General features: G+C 33.5%; 1 protein-coding gene across 2 annotated transcripts in view; it reads left to right on the top strand.

Annotated features, from left to right (window-relative positions):
- Positions 1-20,287, top strand: part of SEMA3A (semaphorin 3A) — a 407,533-nt gene that overhangs the window by 246,357 nt on the left and 140,889 nt on the right. For both annotated transcript variants that reach the window (XM_044245926.1, XM_044245927.1), the window contains 2 exons: positions 10,712-10,869; positions 16,235-16,297. In XM_044245926.1, the coding sequence (XP_044101861.1) occupies positions 10,712-10,869; positions 16,235-16,297 (221 nt within the window). The remainder of the gene's footprint in view (positions 1-10,711; positions 10,870-16,234; positions 16,298-20,287) is intronic.

The raw sequence follows: 20,287 nt of genomic DNA, 5'->3' as shown, positions 1-20,287 counted from the left end.
GCATACTTCATTAAACCATCTGAATTCCTCTGTTTAATTAATTCTGAAATGTGTCCACTCCAAAATTAAACACATTATTAGGGGAAACATATTTATAGTGTGTCATCATAAATAGGATATTATTGTTACTAAGATTGGAATGGCCTCAGAACACATTGTATGGTTTTATCTAAAGATCTTTTGAGTTCATTGATTTTTTACCACCCTCTGCTCCCATCTCTGTTCCATCCCTCTACAGGGAAATCTGATTCAAATAAAATCCTTTTATGGGCAAGCCAGAAGCCTTTGTAATCAATCTATTCTAGTTAAAGGAGTTGGACATGCCTAGGTATGCTGTATGAATGCCCTCCCTGTTTACCTCACCTCTCCCCCCATAAAGACAGTCAAATAAGCTTTCAGGTGAACAACTTCTATTTCTTTAACTGAAAAACTCAAATTGTTCGTGTTTGTAACACCCAAGCACCATGCAGTTTAGAGAATGAAGAGACCAGAGTGGTAAGGGGAGCAAGATAAATTATGGGTAATCTAACCCAGATGCACTTTTATATGGTCATAAACATGTCCCTTTTATCCACCTAATCAGAAATGCATCTGTTCATTCATTTGACAAACTTATAGTAAATACTTTTTGTTAACTAAATCTATGGTTTCGGTAATTCCTACCACTATCCACACACCCCTGTTCCTCTGATTTGGTTACTTGATTGATCCTTGAGACTGTCCATATGATCTGGACTTCCTTTTGACCTTCTCTCTTTCCAACTCTAAGAAATAGATTCTTACCTCCATCAAAAAGAGACACCTATGAACACTGAAATAAGTACATTCTCCAGAATGTTCACACTTGAATGTATCAGTTTTGTCCATGAATAAGGAAAGCTTCTTTCCTCCCATAAATATATCTTGGGGTGGAAATGATGGGAAAATACTGATGAAATACTCAGTGTCTTTCTTAAGTAAAAACTCATTTGCTCAGCATTCAAATAAATCATTCTTAAACAGTTTAACACAATTCTTACAGTGGGCGCATATAACAGATAACAGGTAACAAGTTCATAGCTTTTGAATTCTCCATATTGAATATTTTCTGCTGTTTTCTTACTGGAAAAATGAAGTAAGCAATTTGTAAATGTCAGAAAACATTTGCTTCCTTGTAGTTATGTGTAATATGATAGTTATTTGAAAAAGACCCTGAAATGTATGCTATGGTACCTATAAATAATTGACCAGGACTGCCTGAAAGAAATTAGATGTTCAATTGTATAAGTTAGGTAAGCCTCCTTTTTGTTCTCTTTAACTTTGCTAATGATAATATAATGCTTGCTTCTCATAGGCATTTAATGAACACGGACTGGTAATAGAAACCTGCCTGTAGAGAAACCTTATAAATAATTAAGACAAAGACAATCAAAAACAAAGTTTCAATCTCTGTATTACTTGCCTATCACCCCATGCACTAAATTAAACCAGTGTGAATTATAAAAGAAGGATCTACACTTTAATTGGAAATTTTTAGTAACTAATCATCTTGCACAGAAATAAGTGATCAGTTGCAATGCATAGTTATATTAATCACTTTTATTCCTATTAAAACATTTAGTTGCTTTATGTAATACATTTAAATTCATTTTTATTTTTCCAAGGAGAAGTAAAGATTACAGATTACGTATGTATCATGCATTAGTTTTTTGAACATGGTTAGCAACTTTTATGTTTTGACTATATATTTTACAAAAACTTACCAAGGATCAGGCAGCAAAAAATTAGAAAAATTAAAGTCATAGTTTTTCTAGAAATTTATTAAGAAAGAACATTAAACTAAAAGCCAGAAGAATTTAATAGAAACCTGACCTCTGCAGCTGTTTATGCTTTTTGTAAATGGAAGTGATCAGACTTCATACTCTAAAGATTTTTTAGATATCAAATTCAATAATTAATTAAGTGTATGGTTAACCATTTCTTCTACAGATAACACATATGGCACTTTGCTAACTTTATATCTGAGGACTAAAGCACATATCCATGCAAATGAGTGGCATGCAATTAAAACACTAGTGTGTGTTGTGATCAGAGTGGATGGGACATCAGAAGAGGGAGTAACACCTGCTAATTCTCAAGGCTTTCATTGGAGGTTTGGCCCCTAACTGTACCTTGAAGCATGAGAACAGGGAAAGTAAAATGGAAGCAAGGAGGGGGCAGACCAGGTTTAGAGAAGAGTAAATTTGCCATTTCTGATAGAATTCTGGGAACGTACAGAGACAGGCATAAAATAAGATAGCAGAGCAAAATTAGGGACTATGCCTTTATCAGGGACCCTGGTCCAAGGTAACAGTGGTGGGTTCAGGCACCTTAAAAGTATTGAATTTTTGAAATATGCTCTGGTCACTTTGTATGGTCATGCCTTGAAGAATATATTGAAGTTGAGAGAAATTGAGATAGGAAACCAGTTAAGCTATTGCAATTGCAGTAGTTTTTGTGTTTAATATTACTAGTTAAACAAAAGTCTGAAAACTTGGTTCATATGGTTGTTGTATGTAAAATGACCATAATTTTACTTAGCATAAAGAATTTTAAAAATCAGCCTGTTTATTATAATTTTATAGCCAGGTTGTAGGTAATTTAGGGTTTAGATGGCATAATTTTATTAGTCATTTGAATGGAACATGTAACTAATTAGAAAAGCTAGAATATAATCTGAATGCAATATGTAGTGCTACATTTGCTTTTTTTATAGATGCTTATTATTTATTTTTCCTGAGTTTTTGTTGAGATGTTTGTTGTTATTTACTTTACCTGAGTTTCATTTACCTTAGTTTTATTTACTTTACCTGAGTTTTGTTATTATTTACTTTACCTGAGTTTTTTTTAAATAGTTAAGCTGTTTTAAATAATATTTATTGAGATACTTGTTTCTATGTGCCAGTAATAGGTATATGCCAGGAAAATGTTCCAGAACTAGAAAAACAAAAATAAATAACAGCATATTTTAACTCTAGAAAGGGAGCTTAAGAGATGAAGCAGCTATTAATCTACGTTTGTACATGGCACTGTGTTTTACAAAGGAAAGCATAGTACACTGTCCTTAAAAGTTTGGGAGAGCCTTGACCTAGATCTTCAAAGGTGAGTAGATTCTCCTATGCACATGAGGATGAAAATTTGGGAGCACTGGGAGAATAGAGAGCCCCTAGGCTATGGTAACTATAGATAGAATACCCTTGAGTTTATTGAAGATAATCCTTCGTGTGTATGTGGTTAGAAGTATACCTTGAATACAGGTGCTAGTTGTGATGATGATGACGGTGGTGGTGGTGGTGATGTCACCTTTGTACTTTAGCTGTACTTGCTCTCTTTATGGACATTTTCCAATAACTTAATAGCTGTATAGATTCCTAGAGTTTATTTCAGTAATAAAGTTTTTAAGGATGAAAATTTTATGATTTGTTAACTATTTGTTAACTAACTCTGTACTACCTAAATATATGAAAGTATGTGATAGATTTTAGCATTCTATCTGAAAATATTTCATGCTTTTGCTATTGGGTATATTCTCTTAAAAATGTAAGGTTTGATATTTCTCCCTCTCTTCATTTAAGATGGATATGTTTCTCTATTTTATTATTTTCTTTTCCTCTTTTTCCCGTGAGATTCAAAGGAAAGGGAGAGAGTAAAAGTGCCTTTTTTCTCAACATAACAAGATTTTTCTGGAGGTAGTGCTAATATGGTTTGTTGGGCTAAACCTATAGAGGGAGTTCTGTTAGAAGATGATTATAATAATCAAAGGAATTATGATGAATTGAATTATGACAATGGCTGAGGATGTAAGCAAAAGAAAATACACAATAAATTATTACAGGTTTATACAAAATTGAGGTAATAGAATGAATCTGTGGATGATGAAGAGGTTCTGGTCCATGATCATTTGGGTCAATGATACCTGCAACCAGTTTTAAAACATACAGAAAGGTGATGATATCAGTAATGGAAAGAAGAAAAGGGAGTGAGTTCTGTCCAAGTCACAACTCTCAGATATCTGTGCACTATCAGAATAGAGGTTTCCGATAAACCTTTGTGTGGCCTTCAGAGGGAAATCTGTCTTGGAACATAGACATTTAAGGCATGTAAAATACTACTAGTGACAAAAGAAACACTTGTAGAAAAGATTACTCATGGAGTTACTACTGTGCAAAATAGTTAAACTACAGAGCATTTAAAATAATATAAAGATTTAAGACATAAAATAGGGTAAGAGCAAAAGAACCTGGTGTCCTGGTGTCAGATGGGAGTGGATATCTTGACTTCATACCACACTAGTTCTGTGACCTAGGATATTCCCAATATCTATCTGAGTAACTTTTCTCATGAGAAAAAATGGGAATGAAAACTGTTACCTCACAGCGTTGTTGTGGGAGACTAATGAATATACCTAGAAATCGTTCAGCAGCTTTTGATATGGAATGCTCTTCCACATCTCATTCAACTGGTCAAGGGCTTACAAAGTCTTACACATTTTTTTAAGGCCAGGTTTAATTGTCAGGCACTTTCTCCAAGGGTTATCTACTTTTCCTGGACGCATTAATTTTTCCCTTCTGTTAAATTTCTTAGCTCTTATTCTCATTTTTGTTCATTTGGTTTTTGCTTCTCTGAGGGCATTTGTTGCACTTCCATCAAGGTTTTATTAATCTTTATATTCCACATAGTTGTTAGCCAATGCCCATGTGTAACACATATATAAGGACTGGGTAGATGTTGAATTAGATTAGACAATGAGGAAGTAACTCTCCACACATATTTTTCACATTGTAAAAAGAATGAAAAATAGAAAAACAGATTAATATTGCAGGTAGGCCTGCTAATGATGTTTTACAAGCATATTGAGGAAAACTATATTTGAGGGAAAATATACTGTCCTTCCCTGACAGTGTGGTTCATTGTGTGGCATCTAGCAGCATAGAAGCTGGGCTTGAGCTGGTAATGGACCTTCACTTTTCTGAAACACAAGTGTGGGCACTTTATCCCTTGATCTGGGAGTCTGTCCAAGTCAAGAAGCTGATTATTCACATCATCTACAAATAAGAAGCATCTGTCAGAGGAGAGTCCTGGCATAAATTCAATGTGTTGGGAGATGTTAGAGATCAGACTATTAGCAAATAAAAAGAAAAGAGTTGGAAGAACTTTGAGAAATGTTCTAGGCAAAGATGGTGGGATTGTGTTTATACAGAGTGTTGTGTGGCCTCTGGCATGGTCTGAGAAAGTAGTAAGGTAAAAGTTACTCTCAGGTCAGGATGTTTACATGTGGTACTTATATTGAGTGTTTACTGATACTGAAATTGGAGAAGAGACTTTTCTGGGCCCCTGGGTGGCTCAGTGGGTTAAGCCTCTGCCTTTGGCTCAGGTCATGTTTTCAGGGTCCTTGGATTGGCCCAGCATTGGGCTGTCTGCTCGGCAAGGAGCCTGCTTCCCCCCTCTCTCTGCCTGCTGCTCTACTTGTGATCTCTCTCTGTCAAGTAAATAAATCAAATCCTTAAAAAAAAAAAAAAATAGAGGAAAAAGAAGATAGATTTCTCTAAGTATATTTGAATAATTACCTACCAAACTTTGTTAATTGAGAAAATATACTCAGCATCACTAAAGAAATAAAAGCATGTAGACATCCACGAATATCGACTCTATCTATGTAATAGCAAGATGCACTGGCTAGAAATGCTAGGAACAGAGTTCATCGTTGACAGTGTATCTTAGAGGAGTAGTTGCCAAATAGAAGTCTGTGGAAAGTTATTACCCTTCTCTGTGATAATTTTAAAATCAAGTCCTTGGAGGGGCGCCTGGGTGGCTCAGTCAGTTGAGCATCCAACTTTTGATTTCTGCTCAGGTCATGATCTCGGGGTCCCTAGGATTGAGTGAGCCCTGCCTCTGGCTCCCTCGGCAGGGAGTCTGCTTCTCTTTCTCTTCCCTCTTCCTGGTTGCACACTCTCTCTCTCTTAAATAAAAAATAAATCTTTAAAAAAGTAAAATAGAAGAAATCTTGAAATAAAAATAAAGTAGTAAAAATAAGGTAAATTTTTCTACAATATAAATTCATTCATATCTAAGAATTATCTTTTGTGTGTGTGTTCTTCCTCCTGTTTTTATTACTTTAATAAAGTGTCTCCTTTTTTGTATGAAATGATATGAGAGTCAATAGTACTTGTTTCTGTTATTTTTATAATGAAACAAAAAGTGACCAACTTTTATTTTAGCTCCTATTTTGCTTTGGAAATATTTTTGGTTTATGAAATTTAGGAAACACTAAAATGTGGGATCCAAAACTTTGGACTTTAATGAACTTTCCAATATTTACAAATATCTGAATGTAGTCCTCATTTAGTCAAAATATTTGACTTCATATAGATCCAGCTTTGACTTCTTTAAATGGGATCTTTGACTGTTCTATGAAAGGACTAAGTTCAAGTCATGGACAAAGGGCATAAGTCTAAAGCCATGAATGAATACAGGCAATTAATTTGAATCCAGAAACTGGTAGGGTCCTATTACCATTCATGCTATAAAAATTTAGAAGAAGGGTAAGAAAAAGGAGAAAGAGAGAGAGAGAATGAGAAATAGAAGTGAGAAATATGAAGAATGGTGTGATTATTGTTTGGATTTGAAGGTCAGGCAGTTCTTCTACTATAAAAACGTCTAACTCTGGGCGGTCTTGCATTCTAGAAATTTATTGATTTTATTGCCTTTTGAGAATCTGACCCGGTTTTTGTAATATAATCATCTGTAGAAATCTATTTTTATCCTAAAGATAACCAGTCTGCAGGAACATTCCAGCTTTATTATGTAGAGATAAGTAGTCATGTATGATTTTGATATAAATTCTCCCATCTTTTTTCTTTTATGTATTAAAATAAACATTTAGGAAGAGCATCAGTTCATAAAATAATTTTTCAAATTCTTAAATAATGTAGTTATAGTGCATTAAACACTTTTTTTTTCCTTCAAACGTGGCTATATTAGAGACTATGATGAATTCAGAAAAAAGATCTGAAAATTTATAAATAAATAATTAGAATGAGAATTAGAATTGACTCATTAGGGAAGATCATGGTTCTTTTTCCCTAATTAGTTGGTGGGATACCTTCTTTTCTCAGTTATAAAGAAATATAAAATCCCTGGTAGGGAGGTACCATGAGGGTCTCAAAAAGACTCTTTTCTCAGTTATAAAGAGATAAAATTCCTCATAGGTAGCAATTGGATTTAAAAGGAATAATTAAGCAAAATCAAATATATTTGAAAGTGATAGAAAACACAGCTGCTAACCCATACTCCAGGAGAATACTGCCTTTCTTTTTAATGAAATGATCTGGCAGTAACATTTTTTTTAAGGTGTTGTTTGTTTCCATTGTGATGTCATAGAGAAACCATTACAGATTTCTCAAAGTTGTCTGTATCGAGGAACCAGTGATTCTCTCCACACAAATTTACAAAATTTGACCTGTAACTTATTTTTCAATTGGGTGAATATTTTCATTGTTTGGAATTATAATACAGATATGCATTACATTTATTATTTAAAATTTAGGTTACAGGGGCACCTGGGTGGCTCATGGGTTAAGCCTCTGCCTTCAGCTCAGGTCATGCTCTCAGGGTCTTAGGATCAAGCCCCACATTGGGCTCTCTGCTCAGCGGGAGCCTGCTTCCCCCTCTCTTTTTGCCTGCCTCTCTGCCTACTTGTGATCTCTCTGTGTAATAAATAAATAAAATCTTAAAAAAATTAAAAATAATAAAATTTAGGTTACAGAAGTTGGCAAACAAAAGGAATATTTCACTGTTCTTAAAACGGCATTTATATTTAATATTAATGTAAACCAAAGAACATATTGCTCTTCTTATTTATCCCTTCACCAGGCAAAATTGTAGTGTTAGCAAGTTAGCATATTTGGTAGAAAAGTAATTTTTCAGTATGTTCCATCTGGACCTCAGTTTCCTACTTCTAGTCAAGAATGTTGAACATATTGTTTTTCCTCTACTTATTCTCACAGGTGATTATGTGCTCAACTATATAAAAAATTGTTCTAGGTATTTTACATGAATTATCTAACTTCACCTTCATAATAACTCTTAGAAGATGTATTATTAACCCCCCTTTTCCAAAAACTGAGGCCCAGGTAGCATCAGGAGTTCATCCTAGTTTGCATAGCTAGTAAGTACAGTGTTCTAACCTATACCTAGGTGACTCCATGTTCTGTAGATATAGTAGTTGTCTTCCTATAACTATTTCCACTTGATGCTTAGAGCTCCCTTATGTAGTTTCTACATGTTTCCAATTAAAATCCACCTTTGTGTCTTTTAAGGAATCCTCCTGTTGCTTAATAGTTATATAAATGTCTTGGTTTAGACCCAGCTGACTTTTTTTTTTCAGTTTGCCTAACTCCCTATGTATTTGATTTCTCTTGTATTAGGGTAGAATTATTATAGATTTTAGAATTGGAGGGAGTGTTGGAGGGTATCTTCTCTATTTGATAATTAGTATCTTCTTGAACAGCTATTCAGTCAGTCAGTGAACATATCCAGTAACGTAGCCCCTGCTTCTCGTAGTGGTCCTTTCTGTCCTTATACAGCTCAGGGTATGTGAAATTTCAGTCTTATATTGATCTCTGTAGCATTGATTATTTGCAGTTATTGGGACACTGGCGAGGAGCTGAGATTTAAATTCAGATATCATGCAGTGAATTCTGTTTTTTCTCTTTGAAGACTAACTAGCTCTCATTTATTTCAGATAAAACTCATGAATGAAATTCTTACTCCATCTCTCCTTCCTTCCTTCCTCCCTTTTTTCTTCCTTCCTTCCTTTTTTTTTTTTTTTTGGTGGGGTGTAGGGAAGGATAAGGCTAATCTGATAATTTACTGTTTTTCATGAGTGAATTAGAAAATCATCTTTTCATAATTTTTTAATTCTTGTATTTTTATGTATTAGGTAGATGGATAGATAAATCAATAGATAGAAATGGACATTCAATTTAATATTTACTGACTGGTAATAAGGAAAAGAAATCATGTGAGTTGTGAATAGTGAGCTATTAATTCTGTATTTCCTGATGCGAGGGAATGTTAATTCTGGCAAATAAGTCATTTATATGAGTGATTGGCATGTGATAGAAGCAATCAGTAATGTAAGCAAACATTATAAAGAAATTATTTCTATGAGAATTTTTTGGAGCATGCATTTGAACTAGCTCTTAAGAATCAATACTTTTTTAAGATGGTGTATCATTGTAGATGTCAGAAACAATGGAAGCAAAGGCTAAAATGTGGCAAATGCAGAGCACATTTTCCTATAGGATGCAAGACATGAGGGAGGAATATTGGGTTACGGTCTAAATTCAAATGGTAGTGGCCTGGCTAAGTTAAGGAGTTTGAAATGCTGTTTCCACTGAAATAGCATTTTTGGTAATATGGAGAAGGCAGTAGGAGAAATCAATAAAGAAGGGAAATTTGTCAAAGGGTTAATGACCTGGGGTCAGGGCTGGGACAGAGGAAGGGTCAGCATTGCTGCTTCCTGTCCTTGGAAAACACTTTCTACATTTTGTGGATGTTGATGAAAAGGTTCTACTATTTGTGCATTGGAAAAATCTGAATCATTGATTCAGGACACAGTTTTGGAGAATCCTCAAATTTCTATCCCATGGAAGAGGGTTTGTGGTAGCATATATACATAATCTTTTTTGAAGCCAATAGTTAAAGAAAACCTCTTCGGTGATTCTCAACAACTGCCTTTCTAAAGCAAAAGTGGATTTACAATTAACATTATTATTTTTTTTTTAAAAATCTTTTTCTCACTTATGTATAGGTCTGAAAGTTCAGCATTTGCCCCTTTATAGCTAAAACAAATAAAAGAATGATAACAAACTGAAAAATTTGAAGTCAGATAGTAAAATTCATGTAACTTATGTTTTCATAAAAACCTAACTTGGTTTCTCTATATATGTCAGTTACAAAATATTACAAAAGATTTAGATGGTAGAATTAATGGTTTCATGGTCAAAAAGACATGTAAAAATTCGTAACTGTAAGGAAGCCCTACGGGTGCCTAGGTGACTCAGTCAGTTAAGCCTCTGTCTTTTGCTCAGGTCATGATCCCAAGGTCCTGGGATTGAGCCCCACATTGGGCTCCCTGCTCAGCAGGGAGTCTCCTTTTCCCTCTCTCTCTACCTCTCACCCTGCTCATGCTTTTTCTATATATATCTCAAATGAATTAAAAAAAAAAAAAAGCTCAAACAACTAGGAGTTTAAAATGTTTCCCCCATACTACCTCTGTTCTTTTGGCCCCTATGCTTATCCTTCTAGATAGCGACTTGGAACAGATGAAACCCCTTAAAAAAGTCTTTGTAAAATTAAAGACATTTTGTATACAGTGCTGAGCATTTCTTTCTATCATTGCATGCAGAGAGATTCCATTAGATTAGTTGTGTGATGAGGTATTTGTGTCCCTTTCTTTTGAAGGAATGTGTGGTCTTGAGTATGAAATCAGCAAACTAATGGGTGTGATTTCCATTTCAATGAAGTGTTAAAAAAAAAAAAGACTCCTGTATATTTCTTAGTACCATCAATAAGAAAAACCACTGATTGGTAAATACAGCAGGCAGTAGTTAGATTGCCATGTACCAATAGCCCATGCTCATGTAGGACCTCACATTAACACCCAATTTCTTGCTTTGTTACCTTGCAGAAATGTTGGAATCCAACAATGTGATCACTTTCAATGGCTTGGCCAACAGCTCCAGTTATCATACCTTCCTTTTGGATGAGGAACGGAGTAGGCTGTATGTTGGAGCAAAGGATCACATATTTTCATTCAACCTGGTTAATATCAAGGATTTTCAAAAGGTATCTTTATTCTAATATATACACTGTAGTTCTTTTAAAACATCTCAACCTATTTAACAGTTAATTCTCTAGCTATTTAACAGGGTGACAACTGGAAAAATTGTTAAAATTATTATTTTATCTTTTCAGATGCAAGTAAAAGTAATGCACTGATTTGTTTATCACAAATCAATGGATGCAGTAAACCATAAAAATCATCAAGGAAGAAACTGTAGTATTTTCAATGATCATTATAACTTCAGCTTGTCCTTCCATATTTATATAATTTTTGCTGCATAAAACTAAGTATCTGAATCATTATAGACATATAATTAATGTCATGTGTGAAATGATGTATATATATGTATGTATAAATTTATACATCTCTTGGGGAGGGGGGTACCTATGTTGCTCAGTGGGTTAACCTCTGCCTTTGGCTCAGGTCATGATCTTAGGATCCTGGGATCAAGCCCTGCATGGGGCTCTCTGCCACCGGGGAGCCTGGTTCCCCCTCTCTGCCTGCCTCTCTGCCTGCTAGTGATCTCTCTCTCTCTGTCAAATAAAATAAAATAAAAATATTTAAGAAAAAAATATTTAAACATCTCTCTGTAGTACCAACAAATGCAGAGTTCACCAGTCATCATACACATGCCTAATCCAGTGTGTCACCTATTTTTGTAAAATGTTTTTTGGAACAGAGACACTGTCAGCCATTTACGTATTGTCTGTGTTTGCTTTCATTCAACAATGGCAGAACTGAATAGTTCTGATAGAGATCATCTGGCTCACAGAGCCTGAGATATTTACTATCTGGCCTTTTACACACACAGTTTGCCAAACCCTCATCTAGAAGATCAGTTCTTCGTGTGGAGTTTTTACAAATGTGGTCATTTAGATACTAGAAGTCTATTGGCTTTATTCTTATTCTTTATAGTGTTTCTGGCTTATTTAATTAATAACTTATATACAGTTCAGAAAATAAAAATAGATTGAAAAATTAGTGGAAATTATGCTACTGAGTCCATATGCTATGTTCAAAGTCAGTCATTTTTTCACAGTTAGTATTTCTAGTCATAATTCTCTGAGGGACAAAGATCTTTTATGCAGTAGCTTTTGTAAGATTGCTAGTATAACATATTTTTTAAGAGTACATTCATGTCAGTTTTTATGTATGTTAGTTTTGCTTCTTAACATTTAGGGCTTTAGGGTGGTGTTCCTTAACTTCTGATAAACTTTAACGGATCGGACAATAAATTTTTAAAAGTAACTGAATTCTATAAAAAGCTTTTGTTCTGGTTGGAGAATATTGCTTTAAGGATCAAATGAAGATGAAATTTAAAACTGATTGTTATGTCTAATAGAGTATACCACTGAACCTAAGACTTTTACTTTCTTATTACTCAAACACTAAAATTCTGACTGTGCATAAAGATTTAAGTCATTATATATATCATATAAAACAGCAATACTCCTTACTGATATACTTTGGGATTAATATCTGGCATTTAAAAATCACCTTTGATATTCCTTTTTCTGATTTTTCAATCTACTTGATTTCTAAGTCTTCTCAGATGATAGCAATATCGCTAAGGTTATCTGTTGCCTAAGAAAACTGGTTATCCGTTTAATTTTCCTTAAATGACAAAAGTATTTACCTTGGAGTCCTTTGTAAACATCATAAAATAAGCAGTTTTTGTTGTTTAATGAAAAGTCATCCTTTTTATGTAATGAATGAAAATTCTAAGAAGATTAAGAAAATTTTATATCTTAATAATTATATCAGTTCATATTTCAGTGTTTCTAACACTTTTATCATTTTATAAAATTCATATATGTGAATAAAAATAAATGTGCATGTATCTGTAGATAATATATGAGTACATAATACATCGGAATATATATTTAATGTTTACCATTCTTCTCTAAATATTAAATAATAAAGATTTTTAATTTAAATAGTATGTTCTAGAATTGCAAAGACCTAATTGTCATAGGAGACAACCTAGATGAGGAAAATCCCAGAGCCATTTGTATGTCTGGGATATAACCACAGTATCTTCTACCAACTAGACTTGTAATAAATATATACTGAAGTACTGAATTAATTAAAATTAGGTGACTTACCCAATGGCATAGTATTGTTATAGCTCCTGCTTTTAAGGTTAAAATCATTATTCTAATGGAAGACATATTTCTAATATAAAGCATCTAATATAAAGCATCTCATTCCAAACTTATTTAATTATATCACACTGTCTGTAGAGCAAATGCAGTTTACTTAAGAATTCACATATATTTGTCTATTAATATTCTTCTTAACCTATGTATAATGTTATTCAACATTTTCTGAAGCTTCTACTCTTGTGATAAACTTTATAAGGGTCACTTTAGGATATCATAAATAATTCTTGAGAACTTATAATATTAAAGATAAGATAATGAACATATAAGTGCATAGTAGGCCAATCCTTGTTAGAGACAACATATTCTCAGATTGGGAAGGACCATGAAAAGATTCTAGGCCTTGATAAAAGGGTGCTATTTCTTGAAGGCATGAATGCTTCCTTACTAAATAATGACTAAGAGGGGCTGCCATGAATAGAAGCATAGAGGCATGAGGAAAGGAAAGTATAATATAGATCATGAAGCCCTTTCAATATGAGAATAAGAAAGTTTGTCATTGTTAGTTAACTGAGAAATTTTTGAGCAAAGAAGACAAAATATCAACAGGTTAGCAAATGTAACTGAAAAGTTAGGAATTATTCTTTGTGGAAATTATTACTGTTAGAAATGACAAATACATATATTTTTATATAAAATAAATATATATATTTATTCCACTGACTTACAGTTATCCTCACTAAATTGTTTTCCAAAGTAGAATTTTTTTAAATATATTTTTTAAAGATTTTATTTATTTATTTGACTGACAGAGATCACAAGTAGGCAGAGAGGCAGGCAGAGAGAAAGGAAGGGAAGCAGGCTCTCTGCTCAGCAGAGAGTCTGATGTGGGGCTCGATCCTAGGACCCTGGGATAATGACCTGAGCTGAAGACAGAGGCTTTAACCCACTAAGCCACCCAGGCCCCCAAAGTAGAATTTTATATGCTGAATTTGTTTTACTCATGCCAGACTTTTTTTTTTTTTAAGATTTTATTTATTTATTTGACAGACAGAGATCACAAGTAGGCAGAGAGGCAGGCAAAGAGAAAGGAGGAAGCAGGCTCCCTGCCAAGCAGAGAGCCTGATGCGGGGCTCCATCCCAGAACCCTGAGATCATGACTGAGCCACCCAGGTTCCCCTCATGCCGGATTTTTAAGCTTTATTTATTTATATATTTTTACTCTGGAAATCTAGAAAGTTGAGAGTTCATACTCCTTTAAGTATGAGAGAATTAATCATAATGTTACCAAAATTATTTTCATTAACATTTGACATAAGAGAGAAATTATAAAATGAGGCCCATGCTTCTCAACACCAACAGTCCAAGAGCTAAAAAACCATTAGAAAAAAACTTGCCTGTTTTAATTAAAAATTACATGTTTTAATAATCTGTAAGTTTTATGTAATGTGGCTGGCAAGCTTAATATGAAAGTCCGTAAATCTTAGCCCTATACTGTATTATTATTGTTGTGTCTTTAATAAAAGTTATATTTTAATCTCCCATTGTAAACTTTAAGAATAGATCACTTGAGTTTTCCACAGCCAACGTAAAGATGGGGTTGTAGAACCTGTGGAACGAACTACCCAGCATTTGGCTATAGGAATTCAGAAGTCAGGGTAATGTGAATTTTAAGGATATGCATTTCCATTGTTATATTGTTTTTTATTATGAGATTACTATATAAGAACTTTGTGGGACAGGTCAAATGATATTTTTGACTTACATACAAAGATATACATGAAAGGAAAAGCACATGAAAAAGAAAAGAATACATGAATTAAAAGCTTCAAATGATAAAAATGAATACATACTCAAAAATTTCTAGGGTTTTTAAAAATTGTGACATGGACCTGAAATGCATTTATTATGCCATCATAGGTTATTTCAGTATGTTCTACATTCTTGCTTATAAATTTGTTGTATTTTGTTTTTTGAGTATCTAGATTGAATATCACAGCCCTTATACAAGTTCATGACCATATATAATGAATTATCAAGAGGTTCCCAAATAAATGATGATCAGTCATTTTGAGACTAAAAGCCATCTAGTAGACATAAATTGTTGCCACAATGTTTGGATATTTTTTACATACTTTTTTTTTTTTTTAAATTAACTCTTTCCAGAGGAGAAAGGCGAATTTAAAAAAAATTAAATTGTTCTGCCCCAATACAGATAGTAGTCATTTGAATCGACCTGGGGAACTGAAAAATTTTATATTAAAATTTAGAGGAGGGTATTTACATTAATATAGTGAGGAAAATATACCCACAGTCCTCTAAACTACCAAAAAAGTCTTGTCTTAACTAGCACTGTCACTGTAGTCATAGAATATAGGAACCTTTCAAATTTAGCAAAAATGTTATCAAAGGATGAATGTGAAATATTAGGGATGAAAACACAAATGTTTTTTGGTTAGTGTAAGTTTTTCCCACAGTGGCAAAGGTTTTTGAGCTATTTGCTTCTTCATTTCCTTCTTTATCACCAGAAAGCATACAATGCTATTCTTACCCACTGTCCTGTCCAAAAAAAAAAAAAAAGATTCCTTTCTAAGATGGGGTTTTCTAAACCCTCTTAGTGTCTCATTCTAGTGTGTCATAGTAAGATTTGAATTAGGGAATAGGATGCAGAGTACCCAGTGTTTAAATTTCATGATCAGGGGTGCCTGGGTGGCTCGGTGGGTTAAAGCCTCTGCCTTCGGCTCAGGTCATGATCTCAGGGTCCTGGAATTGAGCCCAGAGTCCTGGAATCTGCTCAGCAGGGTATCTGCTTCCCCTTCTTTCTCTGCCTTCCTCTCTGCCTACTTGTGATCTCTTTCTCTCTGTTAAATTTCATGATCACTATTTCATGATAAAGACAGATTGATTTAGAAGAATGTAAGCCACATGTTATGTTTATTTCTACCTTTCTTTCCTAGATTTTTACATCCTCCCCATGTGCCTGAGAGTTGTCTTCTCTATACTACTTAGCTCTGTTGATACATAAATTCTGTGTTGCTCAACTTTCATATACAGCAAAGTCTGATGGATAGACAGATGTGGAATGATTTAAGTTCATACCAATTAACTGATGCCACTGCAAAATCTAAGCTGAAAAGTCCTTGTCACATAATGTTTTGTGGAACTTTCTTTATCTAAGTTGCCCCAACTTTGTGTAGCAGTCTGTAATGTTGGATCACTTAGAGAACTTAACGTGGCATAAAGTTGTGTTTTTCTCTGTCCTCAGATTGTGTGGCCAGTATCTTATACCAGAAGAGATGAATGCAAGTGGGCTGGCAAAGATATCCTGGTAAGTATCAGTCTACTAAATCATCTCAGTAATTGCGTAAGTGATCTGTTACTCTATCATCACTTTTGTTCAGTATTATATTAAATAAACACCATACTTTACCTGTATACTTAATCACTTTAGAAACAAAATATTTAATTTCAGATATTGACATTTTATTTAAAGAAATAGGTAAAAGTAACAGCATGCCTAAATAAAGCAAAAATATGTTCCCTTTGAGGATTTATATATATGTAAAAGGTAAATGACAAAAGCAATTTTGCAGCATATGTACTCATATTCAGTAAGTCACCTTCTTTGTACAAATTGGTTTTCATATGTTAATTCCTCTTGAATTCCTTTTGGATGATAAGAATTTTTTTTTTACTTCTGAGTCACGATTAAATTACCACTCCTTTTTTTTCCATTCTATTCTTTTCTTTCTTTTCCTTTCCTTTCCTTTTTCTTCCTCCCTTCCTTTCATACACTCTGGTTTCTTAAATAAATATAGATTGAGTAATGACATACCAGGCATTGTCCTGGGTGCTATGGAAAAAAAAAGAGGAATGGTAAGCAGCTCTACAATGGTTTTACCATTGTAAAAAGATATAGGCCATTTTTCCTAAAGTAAACTTTTGTCAGTAAAATTAAGTGGGTCACTGTTTTGAAATATAGCCAAGTATTAGCCAGCTATAGCACAGATCATAAAAAGCAGTTATAATCATTTAAATCAATAAAGTAAAATGAATTACAGGATTGAAAACATACATAATTTGTGTTATGTCATGTCTTAGATATTTTTGGATTTCTAAAGAGAAAATCTTAATGTTTTGTTTATATATTGGTATTTAGAAGAAATTTACCTTAGATGGTTAAAAACATACATTAATTTGAATGTATATATATGTAGGTATGTAGATATTTTCAAGGGACACCTTGATTGATTGATAGCAGTTGCCCAAGATGATGTATATGTTTAGAATGATTTAGAGGTGGAATCTGAGTTCATGGGGAAAGAATGCCTCAATCTGGTAGCAGTGTTTGCTATAGGTAAAGGAAGGTAGTTAAAGGAGCACAAAGTACAGATAACCCCTATCCTTGATTAACTATTTATTAGAAAACATGGGAAATTTCATCCTTGAAAATTTTATTTTAAATACAGTATTGATAAGTTACATTACACCTTCAGAGCACAATAAACATTTTTCTAATTATGTGAAAGTAGACCCATAAAAAGTGTGTTTTATCAAATATTAAACCTTCCCAAATTGATGCATATGTTAGAACTATTGGAAAGGGGTAAATAGAAAGAACAATGAAGAAGTCCAGAGAAGTTAGGGATTTTGTGTTGATACTCCCAAGGACTCATTAACTCTACTTATGAAGTACTTTTTTTGGAATGCTTTATTATTTTACCCATTACATGAGACATTACATGTTTTACAATTGTGACAAACAAGATTAATAGTTTTTGTGAAAATTATTTAAAAAAAGAAAATACTTCACAAGTATAAGGCAAAACACATGACTGAATACACAAAGAATTATTAACGTTACAATGCTGTGTATACCTTTAACAGATTATGTTGAAAGATTTCAATGAGATAATAACTAAGGACAGATAGACATTGATATTTTACTGGTGTGACTTTTTAAAAACAGACTCTTTTGAGGCACCTGGGTGGCTCAGTGGGTTAAGCCTCTACTTTGGCTCAGGCCATGATCCTAGGGTCCTGGATCGAGCCCCAAGTCGGGCTCTCTGCTCAGCAGGGAGCTTGCTTCCGTCTCTCTCTCTGCCTGCCTCTCTGCCTGCCTGTCATCTCTGTCTGTCAAATAAATAAATTTAAAAAAAAATAAACAAAAAACCAGACTCTTTCTCTTTCTATCAAAGTTTAACAAGTGAAGACATGGAAACATATTATTATTATTTTTAAAGATTTTATTTATTTATTTGACAAAGTGAGATCATAAGTAGGCAGAGAGGCAGGCAGAGAGAGAGAGGAGGAAGCAGGCTCCCTGCCAAGCAGAGAGCCCGATGCGGGACTCAATCCCAGGACCCTGAGATCATGACCTGAGCTGAAGGTAGAGGCTTAACCCACTGAGCCACCCAGGCACCCAGAAACATATATATTGAGACTCTTTCCTGTGTTGAGTACTATGATAACTTAAGTGCTATTTTGTTAATGTAATTTTAATAATAACTTTATGAGATGGGTATCACTACCCCCATTTTCTTGATCAGGAAATAGAATGATCCAGAATATTCTTTCAAAATCTTTTCATTCAAAATTTTAGAACATTTTGAGTACATGCTAGAAGTTGAGATCAGAATTTCTGTGCCTCTGATGAAGTTTTTGGTGTCATATGGCATATATGGATTTGAACTTGCCTATTAACACACAGAAACTAAACAGTGAAGATTCTACATAATACCTGTTCTGATTTCATCAAGGGTGTTTGGCATGACAACCACCTCACAGCATTCCTGTAAGACTGAAATAATCACAAGTGAAATTATTATATAGGTTGTAATGCATGATACAAATACTAGCTATTAGTATTATTGTATATTTAATAGAGTTTCTTAGGCAATTTCTAATGAAAACATCATTAATGTAATTAATTTGGTCCTCTTTAAAGATCATGACCACTGAGGTGTTACACTATTCTGAATTTAATTCAGTTTGAAAATTAAAGATAATCTGATTCCGATCTGACAAAAAATACCTGGATTTTATAATAAGCTCTATAGCCAAGTACAGAGTATATGATTTAATGAGTGAATCAGCTCATTCATTTGCTGAGATAGCCGATAATCTTTTGTGTTTGTGGTTTCCAAAATTCACCTCAGTGCATTTACCTCATATTTTATGGCTCCCCTCTGCCTATCCCTCCTCTCCTCTTCTTCCCTTCCCTTCCCTTCCCTCCCATTCTGGTATCAGTACTAAACAGTACTAAACAGAGGGATTCTGGTGTTAGCCCAGTGAGTTCAGCAGCTGCAGTAAAGTGATGTGCTGCACAGTGCCCTTTGAGGAACCCTAACTGTGACCTGGGAGGTTTCCTCCCTAAGAAGGGCAACTTTAGTTCACTATCCAGGCTTATTGAAAATGCTTATGGGACTCAAAATACTAAATTAAAAGGAACTAAGACGTGAAGAGTTTGCTATCTGATACAAGGTATTAATGGCACCTGACCATTTCATACTGTGTTGTGATAAACATGCTGACAACTTACAAACCATGTCACATACCTTATGGTAGAGACAGATAATTATGTATGCATTGAGAGATGTAAATTTATGAAGGTTTAATGTATGGCAATATTAGTCATATTAATCTTTTCAAAAGTGAACTAATTAATGTAATATGATAAAATATTCTTTGGTTATTATTCTACATTCTTTTGAATTAAATTAATTCAATTGCTATATATTTTGTTTTGTCTTTGTTCATACTTATTTAATGAAAGAAAAACATGATAGTTTTCATATATTTTTGTTCAAAAAAGTATCTTTCCTCTAGCTCCAAATACTAAACACCAAACACTAAAAAATACATTCAATTATTAATTATATATAAATAAATATATATATTAAAAAAATATATATAAATATATTTCCTATAATTCAAAATATATTTTATGTACTCCAAATGCATTTTGTTAAAATTTGTTTTCTTTTCAGGGAGCCTCATTTATGTACTTCAATTTATATATTTATTTTATTTAAATAATACATGGCATTTATTCATTATTTTGGACTTTAATACACAGATGCATTTTTCCATGTCTTTCTTAATATGTGATTTTAGAAAATAGCAATTGGTTGATTTCCTGGATACCATTAATATTTTTACCAGTAATTTCTTAACCACTTAGAAATAAAGACTAAGCATAAGGAGTTTTTGAGAATTTTCATTCAATATGATTGATTTTTAAAGTGACACATAGATTGATAGAAATTCTGCACTCTATCTTGAGTAAATAATAGTCAGCTATGACATGTAGACTGAA

Source organism: Neovison vison, chromosome 4 (assembly GCF_020171115.1).
Source record: "Neovison vison isolate M4711 chromosome 4, ASM_NN_V1, whole genome shotgun sequence".
Taxonomy (NCBI): domain Eukaryota; kingdom Metazoa; phylum Chordata; class Mammalia; order Carnivora; family Mustelidae; genus Neogale; species Neogale vison.
The sequence above is the reverse complement of the archived record's forward strand: the minus strand, read 5'-3'. Positions and strand labels throughout refer to the sequence as shown.